The sequence below is a fragment of the Phyllostomus discolor genome, chromosome 4 (assembly GCF_004126475.2).
Source record: "Phyllostomus discolor isolate MPI-MPIP mPhyDis1 chromosome 4, mPhyDis1.pri.v3, whole genome shotgun sequence".
Classification (NCBI taxonomy): Eukaryota; Metazoa; Chordata; class Mammalia; order Chiroptera; family Phyllostomidae; genus Phyllostomus; species Phyllostomus discolor.
The window spans coordinates 109,361,190-109,380,337 of record NC_040906.2 but is presented as its reverse complement, the minus strand read 5'-3'; the positions used below and the strand labels follow the sequence as shown (position 1 = coordinate 109,380,337).

Here is a 19,148-nt window from a genome sequence, read left to right as displayed (position 1 = left end):
GTGTCAAAGAACCATCAGAATTGAAATCAGGGAATAGGTCAAGGATCAGAAGGTAGAGAAACAGTGACAGAGGTCAAAGACAAGCTAAGGCTGTACAAGCATGGTAGGCAGATATAGCCATGCTCAAAAACTGAAGTGTCAGAAGAATGGACACTAACTTTTTTAAAAATACATTTTATTGATTATGCTATCACAGTTGCCCCATTTTCCCCTTTCACTCCCCTCCACCCTGCACACCCCCTCCCACGCACATTCCCCCCTTTAGTTCATGTCCAAGGGTCATACATATAAGTTCTTTGGTTTCTATATTTTCTATACTATTCCTACCCTCCCCCCTTTCTATTTTCTACCTACCATCTATACTACTTATTCACTGTACTTTTCCCCCTTCTCCTCCTCCCACTCCCCTGTTGATAACCATCCATGTGATCTCCATTTCTGTGGTTCTGTTCCTATTCTAGTTGTTTGCTTAGTTTGCTTTTGTTTTTGTTTTAGGTGTGGTTGTTAATAGTTGTGACTTTGCTGTCATTTTACTATACATGTTTTTTATCTTCTTTTTCTTAGATAAGTCCCTTTAACATTTCATAAAATAATGGCTTGATGATGATAAACTCCTTTAACTTGACCTTATCTGAGAAACACTTTCTCTGCCCTTCCATTCTAAATGATAGCTTTGCTGGATAGAGCAATCTTGGATGTAGGTCCTTGTCTTTCATGACTTGGAATACTTCTTTCCAGCCCCTTCTTGCCTGTAAGATCTCTTTTGAGAAATCAGCTGACAGTCTGATGGGAACTCCTTTGCAGGTAACTGTCTCCTTTTCTCTCACTGCTTCTAGGATTCTCTTCTTAATTTTAATCTTGGGTAATATAATTATGATGTGTCTTGGTGTGTTCCTCCTTGGGTCCAACTTCTTTGGGACTCTCTGAGCTTCCTGGCCTTCCTGGAAGTCTATTTCCTTTGCCAGATTGGGGAAGTTCTCCTTTATTATTTGTTCAAGTCACTTTTGTACTTGTTGCTCTTCCTCTTCTTCTGGTACCCCTATAATTCAGATGTTTGAATGTTTAAAGATGTCTTGGAGGTTCCTAAGCCTCTCATCATTTTTTTGAATTCTTATTTCTTCATTCTTTTCTGATTGGATGTTTCTTTCTTCCTTCTGGTCCACACTGTTGATTTGAGTCCCAGTTTCCTTCCCATCGCTATTGGTTCCCTGTACATTTTCCTTTATTACATTTTTATTACACTCCTCATTTTTTTCATCTAATTTGTGACCAAATTCAACCAGTTCTGTGAGTATCCTGATTACCAGTGCATCTGATAGGTTGGGAATCTTTTCATCGATTAGTTGTACTTTTTCTGGAGCTTTGATGTATTCTTTTGTTTGGCCCTTTTTTTTGTCTTGATGTGCCTGTTACATAGTGAAGGGTGGAGCCTTAGGTGTTCACCAGGGTGGCGCAACCCACGTTGCTTGGACACTAACTTTTAATGAGGAAAGATAAAGTGTCCCAGTTCAGGCTAAATTTGGTGAAATGTCAGGTGAAAGCTAATAAAAGTCAGAATATTGAGCAAGGGCAAGAGCATGGGTCTAAAGTAAGACCATGTCACATCAGTCTATTCATGTGGACTGAACTTTGTCATCATAGAGCTTCCACCAGATACATTGGCTTTACGGAGCAACCCTTTTCCACTGCTCATTAACAGGAAGAAGGAAGGTGGGTAATGTTAGAAAGAAGGATGTTCTATTGAAGAACAAAAAAACCTTTGAAGTCAGAATGAGAGGGTTTTATGATAAGAAGACATGGAAATGGCAATTCCAGGCTTTAGTTCCCAGTATCTTTTGACAGCACACGTTGTTGATTCAGTCTATAAGCCTTAAATAAATACACAGCTGGAGAAAACCAAATTGCTGTGCAAGTAAAATTAAATGCAGAGTAAGTACAATGAATTGAAGATGCCATAAATATTGCAAGAAGAAGGATGGAGGAAGTGGGACTTCTGTGGATTACTGAGGGACAGTTAGATGGGTACAGATGGTAGGCAGGGAGAAGGGCTTCAGTTCAGCCTGGGGTGGCTTGTGTCTGCTGGACAAAGTGCCTACCTCCAAGGCAGCCCACGGCTCTCATCCTGTTTTCCGTCACTGCATTATTCTCATGTGCAGCGCACTTTCCTACCAATGACATCTCTCCCTACAGTGACCCTTCATGGGAGGCACATCTCTAGGGAGGCTGGTGAACCCTTCCCTTAGACCCTGACTTGCCCACTGCAAGTCACTAGCTCAAACAGAGAATGCTGCTGGCCTCTGGCCCTACATGTGGGAGTTGCCCAACCTGCACTCTGAGTTTCTGATCTGTACGCAAAAAGGCCTTTCAGATAGGCTCAGCCTTCTTTGTCAGTGGGTGTTCTCTCCATCCCTTCTCTCTAGGGACTTTTGATTCCCTCTGCCTAAGAACATCTCTATCACTTCAACCTTCCTTAGTATTACAGAGAAGCTAGGGGTCTGGCTCTGAACCTCTCAGACATGACCTGCCACCAAGAGCAGCTCTATTTCTTTTTGTCTGGCATAAATACAAGCTGTGTATATGTGTGTGTCTGGATTTCTCCTTAGTTTTTCCAGATCTAGAATCCACTTGTCTTCACTGGTTATAGCCCTTTCCACCATGGCCCGGGCCTGAGGGGTTGGCAGGCCCAGATCAAAAGGGACAAGAAAAGCCCCAGGACCATGTCCAATTGGACTGTCCCCAAGTCCACCTTCCTGCTTATTCAGTTCTGACTGCTGTGGTTCCCTGTTCTCCCTGAGTATGTCCCTTTCCTTCTTCTCTGCTTTCCAAGAACTGGCCTCCTGCCTTCTCCCCATCCTCTAAGTGAGGGGTGAGATATTTATTGATAAGGGAAGTAAAATGATGGGGATTTCAGGGCTGACAGTGATGACTCTACTAGGATTTTTCTAAACTGTTCAAGGAGGGGTTAAAGTTAGGAGGGAATGCACTCAGGGTTTTAGGAGATTTCAGATTCATAGTGAACAGCTATGGCAATAGATTCAAATAACCAAGACAGTTAGCAACTTTTCAGAAAGCATCTATGTGTTCACTCAACAACTCTGTATTTAGCATGTGTTTAGCACTTAGACAAGACCTGACAATATCATCAGTTGAACAAAAATGCACTTATGCTGATGGTTACACTCAGCTCCTTTTAATAAAAAATGGCATGCTTTTTACCCAGCTGAAGGCCTCAGTTGCAGGCAGGGACCAACACGCTCCTGATGGTCTCTCTCCAACCCACTCTGTCTCCTCAGTTTGCATCTCTGGTAGGAGCAGGTGTGATGTTGCTCCTGATGGTGAAGGTGGAACACTTTTTCTACGAACTGCCAAATGTAAGTGGAACTGATCAAATAACTAAGCCAAGAAAGCCTGATCTCCAGATTGCATCTTGGTGGGTATCTCTGAGGAGAATTGCATTCAGCTTGTCTCCAGCGTCTGCCCTGGCCTGTTGCTTATCCTTTTCCTTTAAAATAATAGCATCTACCTCACAGGATTGAGAGTTAAATAAGATATTATATGTAATATAGAGAGAACAGTGTTGCACTAATAATAAGCACCCAAGAAACATTAGTCATTATTGTTACTATTCTCATTCTCATTAATCATCTTTTAACGGTTAAAGCTCTAAGTAAGCTTTACAAGTAAGGATTCAGTTAAAGATGATCAAAATAGACTTCAGATGCCAGAACGCCCATTCCAACACAGGCTTAGAAACTCACTGTGCATCCGTGCCATCTGGTTTCCTAAACCGTTTCCAGCAGGCCTTGATTTGCATTCATGTGAACTCAATCTCTCTTGCTTCCACACTGTCTCTTGGTTAGTTTACAATGCAAGGTCTGAAAGCTGAGCTATAAATGTGATCACCTAGGATGCTCCTGTATACTTATGTGTCATTCCTTCCCTTTGAAACGGACCACCTTGCATTGAGAGATTCCAGGTGCATTAATTAATTAATAATTGATTAATCAATTTGTTCCAAGTTATAATAGAAATCAATGCTTAGAGAACATAATTTCCTTTTACATTTCTTTAATGTTCCCTTTAGCCATTTTTTAGATAGTACTAAGGGAGGTGGGAGGAGGTTTCATTCTGGCGTTGGCAGCTTAGTTACACACTGAGGTGGCAGTCCCTGAAGCTGGAGTGGTTGTAAATGCCACCTGCATCCTTTGGAACATGTTGATTCCACGTGGTGAATATCAGGTTGCAGCAGAGCAGGACCACCTCAAGGCTGTGGCTGCCTTCCACTCCTGTCATTCAGGGACCTTGAAACCCAGCCACAGAGGGTACGCCTGGTGGGTGGGAGTAAGCTTGTGTTTATCACACAAGCTGTCCTCTGATCCCAGCAGAAGTCATCTCCAGAATTTACTTGGTATAGCACCTTTGGTGCGATCACTCTTGGAGTCTATTTTAGCAAATCCAGTCACTGATTTACTTTGAACAGTGATATTTTTTTCTTTGTTGCTAGAAGAATCAGATTTTTAAAAAAATTCCAAACAAATAAATATCTGTCAGTATTCACTGAAAGTTAGTGATAAAAGTAGGGAGCACTCCTTTATTGTACATATGCTAGAGACAGAACAACCCCTGCTTTTGGTCACCATGCTATGTCACATGATTTTTACAGCATCTCATTAGGATGTCCTGGGTGAGAAATGTGGACACAATCCTATCAGTGGAACATCTGAATCAGTGTACCAATGGGCCCTATGGGGACTAAAGATTCCTCTCTTCTTTGAAAGACTGTGAATTGCTTGTTGCAAAATCCTTATTGGAAGAATTTTGGTGGCATCCTGCCTAAGATATCAATTAGTTAGCAAGAGACCAACACTAAATTTTAAAAACATGATGCAAAATAGTATATTAAATATTGTTTTAATTTGTGTGAAAAAAAGTGTAGAACACACTAAAATGTTAACAATGGTAATCTCTTGGATGCCACCAAAATTCTTCCTTAATTTTACACATGAGCATGTGTAACACATGAGCATGTCTAACCTTAATATTCAGAAAGTTAAAATTTTTATTGTATATTGTTTTATGAAAATGTTTCCTCTTTCCACTCCTTCTCTCAAGCCAAAAGTCTTGCAAAAACCCTATGAAGTTGAAATTCTTTTTCTTCCCACCATGTCTCCCTGCAAATTGTAGAAAGTTTAGAGATTCTTAACTGAAAAGAAGATGAAAATGGGAAAGAAGTCATTTCTGCTGACTTCTTTTTTTTTAAACTAAACAGTCTTTAATTCCAACAAATACAGATCTTTGCAGCTTAGACATTCAGTTGGTGCAAACTTCAAAAAAGGAAATCCTGAACAAGAGCAGATGGAAAAAGCCCATGCAATTAGTAATCAAGATTAGGACTGACATATATATATATATATATATATATTTTTTAATGTCAAAAGGAAATTTAATAAATGTTTTCAAATTATATACTGATCAACTTTATCTGATCAAAGTTCAGTAAATGTAAAATCAATAATAAAAGATGATTTCTGCTAACTTCATCTTTGCTCTTCCCCCCTCTACTGTTGAATCCAACTGTTCACTGAGTAGCCTCAGAAAACCAGAGTAAGCTTGCATGCAGCCAGTCCTGGCAGGCAGGACTGGGTGGGATCAGTTCCGATTCCCAGGGAAGAGTGTATGGAGGAGAGGGGGACTAGGAAAAGGCTGAGAAATGTTAAGCCAGTGCTAGAACTTCATGAACACATGAAAATATTTCTTAAAGAAAGTTAGTTCTACTTTAAGGACCTGATGATTTTTACATCTTACCAGTACAGATTCTGTTTAAAGGCTTATTTATTTATTTAATAATTTTTTGAGAGAGGGGAAAGGAGGGAGAAAGAAAGGGAGAGAATCATCGATGTGAGAGAGAAACATCGATCGGTTGCCTCTTTGCACACCCCCAACCAGGACGGAACTGGCAACCCAGGTGTGTGCCCTGACCAGAAATCATCAAACTGGTGACCCTTTGCCGTTCAGGATGACACCCAACCAACTGAGCCACACCAGTCAGGGCACAAGTATAGATTTTCATTTTCTCATATTTAAGAAACTTTCTTTCTATTAGAAAAGTAATCATGCTTATTTTTTAAAAACTTTAAAAATTCATAATAGATAAAAATATTATCCATAACTACAAATAAGCCACTATTAACATTTTGGCATATATCTGATCAATATTATTTTCTATGAATGGATGTTGCTTTGCACAGTTGTGACCTAACTGGACATACAACTTTGTATTCTTGTTTGTATTTAATATATAGCATGATACTTCATATTATAATTTATTTATAATAAATTATACTTTTAAGATTTTATTTATTTATTTTTAAAGAGGAAAAGAGAGGGAGAGAAATATCAATGTGTGGTTGTCTCTTGTGAACCCCCTACTGGGGACCTAGCCTGCAACCCAGGTGTGTGTTCTGACTGGGATCAAACTGGCGACACTTTGGTTTGTAGTCCGGGACTCATCCACTGAGCCACACCAGCTAGGGCAATTATTATTTTTTTAAAGTTGGTTGCATCTTACACATTCACTTTTTTTTAAGATTTTATTTATTTATTTTTACAGAGGAAAGGGAGGGAGATAGAGAGAGAGAAACATCAATGTGCAGTTGCTGGGGGTTATGGCCTGCAACCCAGGCATGTACACTGGGGCAATTATTTTCTTATTATTGGAAAATTAGGTTGTCTGAATTTTTGTTATTATAAATAACACAACAATGAATAATTTGTACATCTGCCCTTTTCTATATTTAGCATAGATTTCTAAAGTAAAACAAAATTTCTGTGTGAAAGCCTATCGGCATATATTGATATATTGCCAGATTATTTTCCAGTAGGGTTGTACTGTTTCATATGCAACAACCATGCATATGGGGTGTTTTCAACTTGCTATTTGATAGACAAAAAATAAATGGAATCTCTTTGTTGAAACAATTATAGTGTATCTTGATTAGACTGGAATAAAAGCCCAATTGACACTATTTCAGAGTTTCTCTGAATGGAAGTTCGCTTAATTTGTCATCCAATCTGACGATGGTTCTATACAACGCAGTAACATAGATGTGACAAACAAACTAGACAAAGCAAGGCCAAAAGGTCAAAGGTGCCCTTCCCTGAGGGTCCTCCCCCATGCGCCAAAAGTGACAGCATGGACACAGAGGGGCAAGAGGGCTGCAGTCTGGCTACGCTTCCCCCCACTGTCAGAATCTAAAAGGGGCTTGGTGAGGCTTCCTGGCTGAATCAGGCCCTGGCCTTGCCTTGTCCTGGGCTGGACAAATCACAGAGGAGAGCAAAGAACAATGTGGTAAATACTTATTCGATTAGACAATGAGTTAAAGCACGAGCATGATATTTTTATGAAATATCAATGCCTAATGTCTGCAAGTGGCAATGCTAACTTTTGGTGGTTCCTTTGTTAAGGTTTGGGAGTTTACCCCTGAAGGGAAAATAAAGCAGAGTTTATCTTTTCTCCACAGGCTGTGCTGGCCGGTATTATTGTGAGCAACATCCTACCCTACCTTGAAACCATTTACTACCTCCCCAACCTGTGGAGGCAGAGCCAATATGACTGTGTGAGTGTAGATGCACTGGCTGACTTAGGGGTGGGTGGAGGGGAAGGTTGGACAGAGGGAAAGGGGACAAAAAAAGACATCAACATGAAGGACACTAGCAACTCTGAGGCCTAGAACTCTACGTTTGCTTTAAATAGGGAGTTGAGTTGTTGGTGCATGGAAATACTGAGACCTCACTCCAACTATGCAGAATTAAATAAAAAGGAATTAATTAAGTGGCTATAGTTACAAAGACATTTAGTACAAAGGGTTTGTCATGCACTGCATATTTGAATTACTTTTAACCCAGAGACACAAAACCTACTATGAGAAGGAGATGTCTTGCTAGAGTAACTGATGGAGCTTCCCCCTTCTTGCTGGAGCACAGAGCTGGGGGACAGAAAGGAGAAACAGCAAGAAATAAAAGATGGGGGAGGGTAGAAGGAGAGAGATACAAAAGGGGATAATTTCTGGATTCAGGCCCCTGAGGAGCTAAGAGTATATGGTACGGGCACAGGCAGGGCTTCTGGCTCTAGGGGAGAGAGAGCACTTCTGACAAGACTGGAGGAGGTGGAGGAACATTGAGTACAGGCGCTAAGTAACAAGTGGCAGGTGGAGGGGGACGTGAGCATTTCAGGGAGCTTCAGCCTATCTTCTCTGTGAAGGGGAAAGTCAAGTGACCTGCTGGGAGTGATGGAGAAGGGCTTGCAAAGGATGCTGAAACTCCCAATAACTATTATAGATCTTAAAAAAATAACTGCCATTTGGTGAGTGCTCTGGGTTGCTTTACAAATGGCATTTCTAATCTCAAGAAAGCCTATAAAGTAGATATTCTTACCCCTATTTTGCATGTGAGGAAACTAAAGTTTCAAGAGAGAATTGAAGAGAGAAATGACCCAAGGAAGCATAAAAGAGTTGCTTGGCAATTCTCTTGAGTCCCTTGCAACCCAGCCATTTACAATGGCGTCAGCTCATGGGGCTGTTGGAATTTGTTCTCTAAATCCCAGGTGTCAGGAGGGAGAGGGAGAAGGTGAGCCGGGAGGTAGGACTGGTGATTTTTTTCATTCTGCTTGTTATCACGTTTTTCTTTTTCCCTTCTCCTTTTCTATAAGGTTATTTGGATGGTGACATTCACATCTGCAATTTTCCTGGGACTGGACATCGGACTACTTGTTTCCATAGCTTTTGCCTTCTTCTTGATCACTGTTCAGTCACACAGGTACTTAGGCTCAGGCAATAGGACATTAGCCATGGCCGGTGAGGCAACTATAACCTAAAGGCAAATGCATTTCCTTTCAGAACTAAAATTCTCCTCTTGGGTCAGATCCCTAACACCAACATTTATAGAAGCATCAATGACTATCGGGAGGTAAGACTCCAAACCAGCCCCACTCCTTTGCCCAAAGGGTGGGGTAGACTGGGTCTGCTGCTTAGTTTTTCTACAAAATCTCTTGGCCGTTGTTCGCTGCACTCTAGACACGCTTGACAAAGGTGGGGAGAGGGGCACACAATGGTTGAGGTGGGGAACTTGACGAGGTAGGTAAATTCTAGAGTCCTGCAGCCAGTTGAGGATAATTTTAAAATGTACTTTAGGGGGTGGAAGGTCCAAGTGAAAGAGAGGACTGAGGAAATGGAGGGGAAAAAAGAAAGCAGGAAAAGCAGGGGGTGAACATGGGAGGAAGAAACTTGCCGGCTCTTGCCTCTTAAAAAGAATACAGAGTCTCCAGGAGGTTCTAAAGATTTTTCCTTACTCCATAAGAGACCTGAGCAATTTCTCCAAACTTTACATTTGTCTTGCAGATCATGGCCATTCCCGGGGTGAAAATCTTCCAGTGCTGCAACTCCATCACGTTTGTAAACGTGCACCACCTGAAGCGCAAGCTGTTGGAAGAGGTGAGGGCTCCCCTCTCGTTCTTCTCCTCTTGCTCCCCTTGCCCTCCCTTGGGCCTGCTCCTGGCCACCTGCCGCCACTTGCCATCTAGGTGAGAGCCCTCTTCTGTCTGTCAGATGGAGATGGTAAGGGTGCCGCTTAAAGAAGAAGAAGTGTTCGGCCTGTTTCATGAAAACGAAGACGGCTCACAGGAAGGCAAGATTTGTCGGTGTTTCTGCAACTGTGACGAACTGGAGCCACCACCCAGGGTTAGGAACCTCTTCTTTTCTGCATTTTTCCCCATGTTTCTAAAGACGTGTATAGGCAGTTAATTGTTGTTTTAAGAAAAGAAAATCAAAGCCCCTCAGGGATTTTGACTGTTAGATGGACCATGGGTAATTGGAAATTAAAGATTTCTACTCAGAAATGAAGATGCGAGTTCCCTTCTGAGGGTCAGATCTTGACTGTAAGTAGGTAGGAGGACATGGTGGTGACTCTTGACTCCCTACTCAATGGTTAGAGGCTTACTAAGTGCAGAGTAGTTCCCTAGTTGTGCCTATTTTCCAGACCTTTAGCTGCCTGCCTGTGACCAAGGAAGTGATGACAGGCTATGAACGGCCATAAGCACAGATGGGAATTTTACAGCACCCGAAGGTTATCTCAGCTGATGAACAGTGTTCATTATTTCCGACTCAGACTTGGTCTAAATATTCCCTTTCCCCAGGGCAGGGCTGCTCATTTCTAGCTGTGGAGCTTTTTTTAAAATATAATTTATTGATTATGCTATTACAGTTGTCCCATTTTTCCCCTTCACTCCTCTTCACCCTGCACACCCTCTCCCACCCACATTCCCCCCTTTAGTTCATGCCCATGTGTCATAATTTCTTTAGCTTCTACATTTCCCATACTATTCATACCCTCCCCCTATTTTCTCCCTACAATCTATGCTACTTATTCTCTGTACCTTTTCCCCTTCTCTCCCCCTCCCGCTCCCCTGTTGCTAACCCTCCATCTGATCTCCATTTCTGTGGTTCTATTCCTGTTCTAGTTGTTTGCTTAGTTTCTTTTTGTTTTAGGTATGGTTGTTAATGATTGTGACTTTGCTGTCATTTTACTGGACATGTTTTTTATCTTCTTAGATAAGTCCCTTTAACATTTCATAAAATAAAGGCTTGATGATGATAAACTCCTTATCTGAGAAGCACTTTATCTGCCCTTCCATTCTAAATGAAAGCTTTGCTGGATAGAGCAATCTTGGATGTAGGTCCTTGACTTTCATGACTTGGAATACTTCTTTCCAGCCCCTTTGTGCCTGCAAGGTCTCTTTTGAGAAATCAGCTTACAGTCTGATGGGAACTCCTTTGCAGGTTACTATCCCCTTATCTCTTGCTGCTTCTAGGATTCTCTCCTTCATTTTTACCTTGGCTGATGTAATTATGATGTGTCTTGGTGTGTTCCTCCTTGGGTCCAACTTCTTTGGGACTCTCTGAGCTTCCTGGCCTTCCTGGAAGTCTATTTCCTTTGCCAGATTGGGGAAGTTCTCCTTTATTATTTGTTCAAATACCTTTTCCACTTGTTGCTCTTCCTCTTCTCCTTCTGGTACCCCTATAATTCAGATGTTGGAACATTTAAAGATGTCCTGGAGGTTCCTAAACTTCTCCTCATTTTTTAAAATTCTTATTTCTCCATTCTTTTCTGTCTGGTTGTTTCTTTCTTCCTTCTGGTCCCCTCTATTGTTTTGAGTCCCGGTTTCCTTCCCATTACTATTGGTTCCCTGTGCATTTCCCTTCATTTCTCTTATTGTAGCCTTCATTTTTTCATCTAGTTTGTGACCAAATTCAACCAGCTCTGTGAGCATCCTGATCACCAGTGCTTTGAACTGTGTATCTGATAGGTTGGCTATCCCTCAGTCACTTAAAAGTATTGGCTCTGGAGCTTTGATTTGTATTTTGGTTTGAGCCTTTTTTTGGGGGGGGGGTCTGGTCATGCCTGTTATGTATGAGGGATGGAGGCTTAGGTGTTCTCCAGGGTGGGGCAACCCAGTCGCTGGGGTGTGACATTGTATGTGGGGGATGGGTCTGAGAGGGAACAATGGCACTTGCTCCTCTCTCCATCGGATTTTAGTCCCTTCTGCCCCTTCCCTTCCCTTCCCTTTCCTTCCCAGGAACTGGGCCTTTTTGGTGCTGATTCCTGGGTGGGTGGGCTTGTGTACATTCTAGGACCCCGTGGGTATCTCCAACACACTCTCCTGTGAGGCTGGGAGTCTCTCCTGGCACCTCAACCCCCACAGGTGTTCTATTTCCTGGCACTGGGACCCTGGGTTGCTTGGTCTGTCTCACTGCCCAATTTTGCCTGCTTTATCTGTGAATGAATGTGGCCCAGACAGCCAGGAGCCTTGCTTGCAGTGCCTCACTTCACAGTCACCACCTCACTGGGTCTGCTAGCTGCCTGTGTGCTCAGTATGTCTTATGTGCCCAGAGTGCCTTATGTGCCCAGTCCCACTGCTCTTTGTGCTAACCCCTCACCCACTGGCTGCCAGACTCTGCCCCTGCTACTGGTCTGGATGAATGTGTATATTTTAACTCCTTGGTTGTCTGACTTCCATACAGTTCAATTTTCTGTCACATCTGGTTGTTATCTTGTTTCTAAATTGTTGCTATTCTTATTTTGGTTGTGTGAGGAGGCACAGTGTGTCTACCTATGCCTCCATCTTGGCCAGAAGTCTCTAGCTGTGGAGCTTCTAACAACCCAGTCTACACGCATACTTGGGAAGAGCAGCTCTATCTACAGACACGCTCCCCCCACACACACACACACAGGTTTACATCCACACACAAACACCGCCTGTCCCAGGCAAAGGGGCCTCCTCACACAGGCCCCTGCAAACATGGAACAGCCACGCTGGTTGCCATATGCCCTAACAAAGTGTAGGTTCTACTAAGCTCCCTGAAAATACTGCCTTTCTTGCCAAAAGGACGGAATCAATCCTATATCTAATTTTTATGGTTTATCCACTCTGCACTGAGTATTATAGAGGGCATTCACAAGACATCAGCAAATACACCTGAGAGTAGAATAAAATCATCCGATATTTATTGACCTCCTTCTATATGTCCAGAACTATGAGACTATGAAAGAGGAAAAAGGATGTTTCCCAAATTGTACCACTCTAGCAAATGAATTCCTTCCATTCTTTCATGTGCCTTATAGCGCTTGTCTACATATATTGTTAGTTATCCTTTGAATGGACACACGGGTAGAACTGGGTCCCTGGACTGCAGAGCTGGTGCTCACATCTTGCAGGCTATTGTATTCCTGGTGCTTGATAGTGAACTTCAGCCATGGCAGGCATCCAGACCTGTTGGAAGGATGAAAAGAGTGAAAGGTAAAGACATCCCTGCTCAGGTAGTTTTTTTACTTCTTAAGGAAGTCAGAAGACCATCTCACTGATAAAAGAAGGTGGTGTTGAGAAAAGGAACTGATGGGAGAAATACTTCAAAGCATTAGAAGGCAATGGAGGCTAATTAGAACCCAGGGATGAGGGAAATGAATCAAAGGTAACTTCAAGTCCAGCTTACTAGGACCATAGTGATGTCATTGATGCACATAGGGAAGTTGAGAGGGGAAGCTCCTGAGTGGTGAGGATAAAGCAAGATGAATGTGTTTTCTTAGTCATGAGCTTGAAGTGAGAGTGAGGTACCCAAGTAAAAGATGCATATATTGTGGACAAGTTTCCTGTGGGAGAGGCCAAGGAGTTAGTAGACAGAAATGGCACAGTTGCAAGCACTTCCAGCCCTTGTCTGAGTCTTATGGCAGCCCTCCCCTAACTCCTGTCCAGGTTGTTTACACAGAACGGTTTGAAAGTAAACGGGACTATGACAGATCCTCCATTAACCTGATCCACTGCACACGTCTGGACAGCAGAAACACGAGCCAAACTTCATCCGATGAACAAGTACCGTACGTACCATCATCCACGTTTCAGAGAAATCAAGAGCAAAATTATGATGATGTGGAGGGAATGTGGCTTTCTAAAAACCTCTCTAGAGACAGAGCATTACCATTTCCTGCTGCTGCTGAAAGCCAGGTCAGGGGCAGATCAGTCATCCCTTATTCAGAATCATCTCTTCTACCCATCACCCACACCATCATCCTGGATTTCTCCATGGTGCATTTTGTGGATTCATGGGCTTCCGTCATATTAAGACAGGTAAGCACTGAGGTGGCTTTAACAAAAGCTATGATCCCCATCTACCAGCACTGCCCCAACCCTGACTAAATTGCATCAGTCACTGATCAGCTACTACGTGATTCCTAGGCCACTAGAAACTTGGATACTGAGATAGTTTAAGGTTAACTGGAATAAATAGAAAATGAACCAACTCTTATTTACTGAACTGGGCTTGGCTCCCTAGGTATGGCATAGTTTTATTGCTCAAGGAATGAAAACTGGGAAACTGTTAACACCTTTGGAACAGCAATCTGTGCCTCACCCAGCAATTTCCCATGTATCCTGGGAGTTAGCTGCAAGTCTTTTCAAGGATGCTTGCTATCCTTGAATGCTACAGAAAAAAAGCTCACCAAGAATTCTCCATTATTCAGCTGCTCCAAGCTACGCATTGTAAAAGACACTCAGATTTGCAGTTGTCCTGAAATGACACCGCAAGCCTGGAGCTGTGGTACCCGTAGGGTACCCCCTTCACTGTTGCATCTTTGGGTGAAAAGGGCAGGGAAGACCTACCTTTCCTTCAAAAGTTGTGTCCCTATGTTCTGGTTTCTCTCCACTCCCTGGTTTCTCCAACAGTTTTCATGTCTCTCTTTCTTATACAGGCCAGTCAGTAGAGATACACAACTAACCATATTGGTTTTATTGTTTGATATCCAATAAGCACAGTATCTTTTTTTCAGCCAGCTTACCCCATTTTAAAGCCTGCTGACTCACTCTTGCCTCTGTTGGTGATGGCTCAGGTTTGAACATTCTGAGTACCCACTTCCCGGCTCTGACTACATGCACCTGTTCTTGACATACTCTTCTCTGGCTGATTTTCCATCTCTTATCCTGGTATCCTATATTATCAAACCTTCTTATTCCTAAAGGAATACTATTTTCAAAGCAGCAAGAACTCTGGTGGGTGGTCTGCAGATGTATGCTCTGCCCTAGCTTCTGCTCACTGTCCATCTGACCAGAGGTAACTTATGAAATTGCATGGGGCCTTGGTTTCCTCATCTATAAAGTCAGAGGCATGGAAGAGATTAGTGTTCAGGGGCTCAGCCAAGAGATGCTTTTTCCCATCCTGTTTTCAGAATCAAGGATACATGATAATGCCTGGTCTTCTGGGTTTTTCCATCTTAAGTCATCCTAGTAAGCTGTGTTCTCTTCTCCCAGGCTCGTGCTCTAGTTGTTATTTCAGAGTTCATCCATCCTACCTTATTAAATGCCTACATGCTGAGTTGGGCACATTTATATACATGATCCCATTTAAATCTTACACAGCCTGAGAGACAAGCCATATTTCTCCCTAAGAGTCCTGGGCTCACAATTAGTAAATGGCATGTGCATCATCAGAACTTAAAGCAGTTGTGCCATCCCCTCCTCCTCCCTTTACTCTCTCGCCTTCTGGTCCTTGGCAGGACCCATCCACAGCTGCCCGTGCTGATGACTTCCTACTCCAGCTCCAACATGGAGGCGCTACCAGATACCGACCTTCACAGCCTTCAGATGCATGGTGCACTTTTACACTTAAATACAGATTTTTTCATTCTTTTTGTAATTGTTCTTTGCCACCATATTAGAGGAAATAATTTCAAATATTATAACTGAAAACTTGAACTTAATAAGAAAAATTCCAGCACTCGTTCTTACTAGAGATAACCACTAAATTTAAACTTGTTCCTAATTCATGGGATTTCAGTCTCCTATTGCGTGTCATTTAGAGTATGTCCATTGTGGCTCTTTACCAAACAACTTTATGATTTACCATGCGATCAAGGATGACTTTGTTTCCTCTTGCAAGTGAAAGAAGTAATCTGTTTTAGTTGTTTTGTGTTTTGGTGGGGTTTTTTTCCACATTTTTAACTTAGTGCTCAAGGTTGGTCTATTCAGCCTTAGAGTATTAAGTTTAACATTGACTTGCTTTGAATTGAACTTTATTTATTGTCCCAGAGCACACATATTGGCTGAAGTAAACTTGAGCTCAATATCAGATGCTTATTAATCTAATACTTCTAAATATCTGATGTTTTACTGAAGTCAAGTACAACTTTGCAGAGCTTTTCTGAATATGATCCTCAGGGTTCCCGAGCTCCACTTCCTACCGTGTCTCATCTGACCATCTCTGGGAGGAGGGGATCACATGCAAACACTAAGGACTAATATCAAAAGATAGTTGTTCTTGAGGACCGTACAGTGTGTTCCCATCATACCTGTGCCTGTCTCTATCCTCGCACTGTCCTCACATGACATTCTCTCTTTACATGAACTGTTTCCCCCCTTAGACCGTGGGCAACCCTCCGTCTCACTCCCCACCCCGTGTGAGATGGCCTGATTCTCTTTTGTAGCCCCAGCACCATAGACACTGCCCAGCATATAGAAGCCCACCCATCAAAGATTTGCAGAGTTCGAACTGTATGCAAAGGTACATATACCCCAGACAAGTGAATGACCAAAGGAGTTTTACAGCTCAGCTAATTAGAAGGTTCTTTCCCAGTGAGTGCAAGAATACCTAATGCTGACTTGCTCCCTCCCTGCAGATGTGCAACGCCTTCCAGAACGCCAACATTCTGGTGCTCATTGCAGGGAGTCACTGTGAGTAGCCTCCACCCAACTCAAGGGCTGTGTTTTGCACCTGGGTGCTCTCCTCCCCAGGTGCCTGACCCTGTGTGTGTTCTGGATTTGGTTTGTAGCCTCTGTGGTCAAGGCCTTTGAGAGAAATGACTTCTTTGATGCTGGCATCACCAAGGCCCAACTGTTCCTCACCCTCCATGATGCTGTGCTATTTGCCTTGTCACGGAAGCTTCCAGAGTCCTCCGAGTTAAGCGTGGATGAATCTGAGACAGTGATACAAGAAACCTACTCAGAGACAGAAAAGGTTGGATGATGTGAAGCATCAGGGTGAGGTGGGGGGTGGAATGGGGGATAAGATTGGGAGAGACACCTGATCAGATAGAGATGAGTGCTGTCCAGGAAAGGCTTTTGAGTTGGGCTGTGCCAGACTTTGAGATGATGAAATGTTCCTTATCAGGTGGCAAACAGCAGTGGACCTCTGTCCCAGGTTCCCCCATTGCCAAGGCATCTGGGTGCCATTCAGGGCCCTGTCCCAACTGAAGACAGGGTTAGCCAACCCCACAGAAACACAGGGGCCCTTTTGCAGAGAGCTTAGTTAGTGCCAGTGCCATATCAGTGACTAAATATTTCAAACATCTTCTCTAGCTGTGCCTTTGCAATCTACCCCACCCCGCACATGGGACAAATAATAAAATTAATGAACTCACAGAGGAAAAAATCTGCCAGTCTAACACTTGGGCTACTATTTCCATTCTGAGTAATATATTTACTCAGGCTGACCAAATGCAAAGGAGAACGATATACAAGCCAGAGTTTTTAATCATTTGTTAATAATAAATAAAGACCCAGGCCCACCTCAGTGTTTTCAAATCAGTATCTTTAAAGGTTGACAGTGACCTCCCCCGCAAAAAAAGAAAAATAAAACACAGATGGGCACCAACATATCACCTAATGATTAGAGATTATTTTTAATTAAACCCCAGATTTGTTGACTTACTACATTTTGATAACATTTGAATTTGTGACAGAAAAAGAATTACCAGAGCAGTAAGTGTTTATAGAAATTTTAATAAGTAAAAGGTAGCCCTTTTATTTCTCTAAGTAATGTATTACCAGGTATTTCCTTACCTTTGCTGAGAATCCACACAGGTTGTGTGCCTCTGCTTATCCAGAATAACTGTCTCCCCAACAGCTAGATTTGAACATGTTTTTTCTACATGGGCAGCCTCTACATTTACTCAGTCTTTTTAAATGTTGTATTCATTGTAAGATTCTGTGGCTTTCTTCATATAGAGAAATCCTAGGTACTTTACACTTTATCTTTTTACAATTTTATTGCTTTTTAAAATAAATCTTCTTTTTCATTATATTTTCTAACTGGCAACTGATGACATATAGGAAAGCTATTGATTTTTTTTTTTAATTATTTGGCCATTTTGTGAATTCTCTTCTAATCAAGGAAGGTTCCATTGTTAATTCTCTTGAGTTTTCTAGATAAAAAAGATTTTCTATAAATAATATAAATGTTATTTTCTAATTGTTAGAATTCTTATTTTAGTATCATATCATGGCATTAGCTAGTCCTCCCAGAACAATTTAAGTAATAATGGTGAGTCTTATCTCACTCCTGAATTTAATGAGAAAAGCTTCTTATGTCTCTCTATTAAAGATAGTGGTAACAGTTGACTTAAGATGGACACTATATTTACTATGTTTTTAAAAAGTTTTTTTTTAGTTTACTAACATTTTCATCAGAACTTAAGGCTTGGTATTGAATATATCATGTTTGCTAGCATTTAAACTGGAGAAGACTAGGAAAGGAAAATTTCCATTACAAAGTATTAAAACTGAGATACCTATTAAACATTCAAGTGGAGATGTCAAGAATGGAAGTGGATATATGAACCAACCAATCATGGAAAGGGTTATGACCAAAAGTCATCAGCACATATAGACAGCAATGGAAATTATGGGACTCAATAAAATTGCCTATGGGGGTAGTATAGATGGAAAAGGGATGGGTCCCAGGGTCAAGCCTCAGGGCGTGCCAACATTCAGAAGAAGTAGACAACGGAAAGAAGCAACCAGGAAGAAAGGAGGAAAAGCAAAAGAGTGTCATATGGTGGAAGAGAAAAAAATGTTTCAGAAAGCGTGAAAGGTGTTAATTCTGTGGAATGCTGCTGCAAGGCTGGTTCTGGAGCCTGTGGGGCATCTGCTCTGTTGCTCGCTCAGTGCCTAGTACCGGGGATACCAGAAACCAGACCCTGCTCTACCTCAAGGAGCTTAGGGTCTAATAGGGGAGGTAGATTTGTAAATGAATAAGGCAATACATTTCTGGTGCTATGATAGAGCTGTGAGTGAGGTACAGGTGGAACACAAAGGAAGCTAAGATCCTGGTTAGTGATCTTTGATGTGACTCTGGAACAATGAGTAAGTGTAAGTGGCTGAGAGGGACATGGGCAAGGCAGGCACAGGGAGCAGCATGAACAAAGGTAAGCAGTAGTCAGGCATCTTTGGTTAACTTTATGGCTAGAGCAGAGTGTGGAGATAAAGCTAAAGAAGATGGCCAGAGGCCAGGTCATAAAGGGCCATACACACCCCGCTGAGGATTACATCAGAGGGTTGGAGAGACAGGATCAAGAAGACAAGATGTTTCAGAATGCTGCCAAGACCATTGCTATTCACATGGTTGATCATGAAAGCCAGACTAGTTAGAAAATCCAGGGAAATCAGGAGTTATGGATTGAGCCTAAAGAATAGTGAGTAACTGAGGAACCAGTGGGTACAAAAAAGATGAAAAGCAGATTTAGGCCAGAAATATTTTCTATTTTGCCAGAAACTCATGATTTCTGGTACCTTAAGTCCTGTTGCATTCTGAAATTCCTTGACTATTCAAAAG

At 42.1% G+C, this 19,148-nt stretch overlaps 1 protein-coding gene across 1 annotated transcript in view; it reads left to right on the top strand.

Moving 5' to 3' along the window:
- The window catches only part of SLC26A8 (solute carrier family 26 member 8), a 70,904-nt gene that overhangs the window by 49,780 nt on the left and 1,976 nt on the right, over positions 1–19,148 (top strand). The window contains exons 10-18 of the mRNA XM_028510335.2: positions 3,294–3,371; positions 7,521–7,616; positions 8,708–8,814; positions 8,895–8,964; positions 9,396–9,488; positions 9,603–9,734; positions 13,304–13,675; positions 16,216–16,270; positions 16,369–16,553. Coding sequence (XP_028366136.1) covers positions 3,294–3,371; positions 7,521–7,616; positions 8,708–8,814; positions 8,895–8,964; positions 9,396–9,488; positions 9,603–9,734; positions 13,304–13,675; positions 16,216–16,270; positions 16,369–16,553 — 1,188 coding nt within the window. The remainder of the gene's footprint in view (positions 1–3,293; positions 3,372–7,520; positions 7,617–8,707; positions 8,815–8,894; positions 8,965–9,395; positions 9,489–9,602; positions 9,735–13,303; positions 13,676–16,215; positions 16,271–16,368; positions 16,554–19,148) is intronic.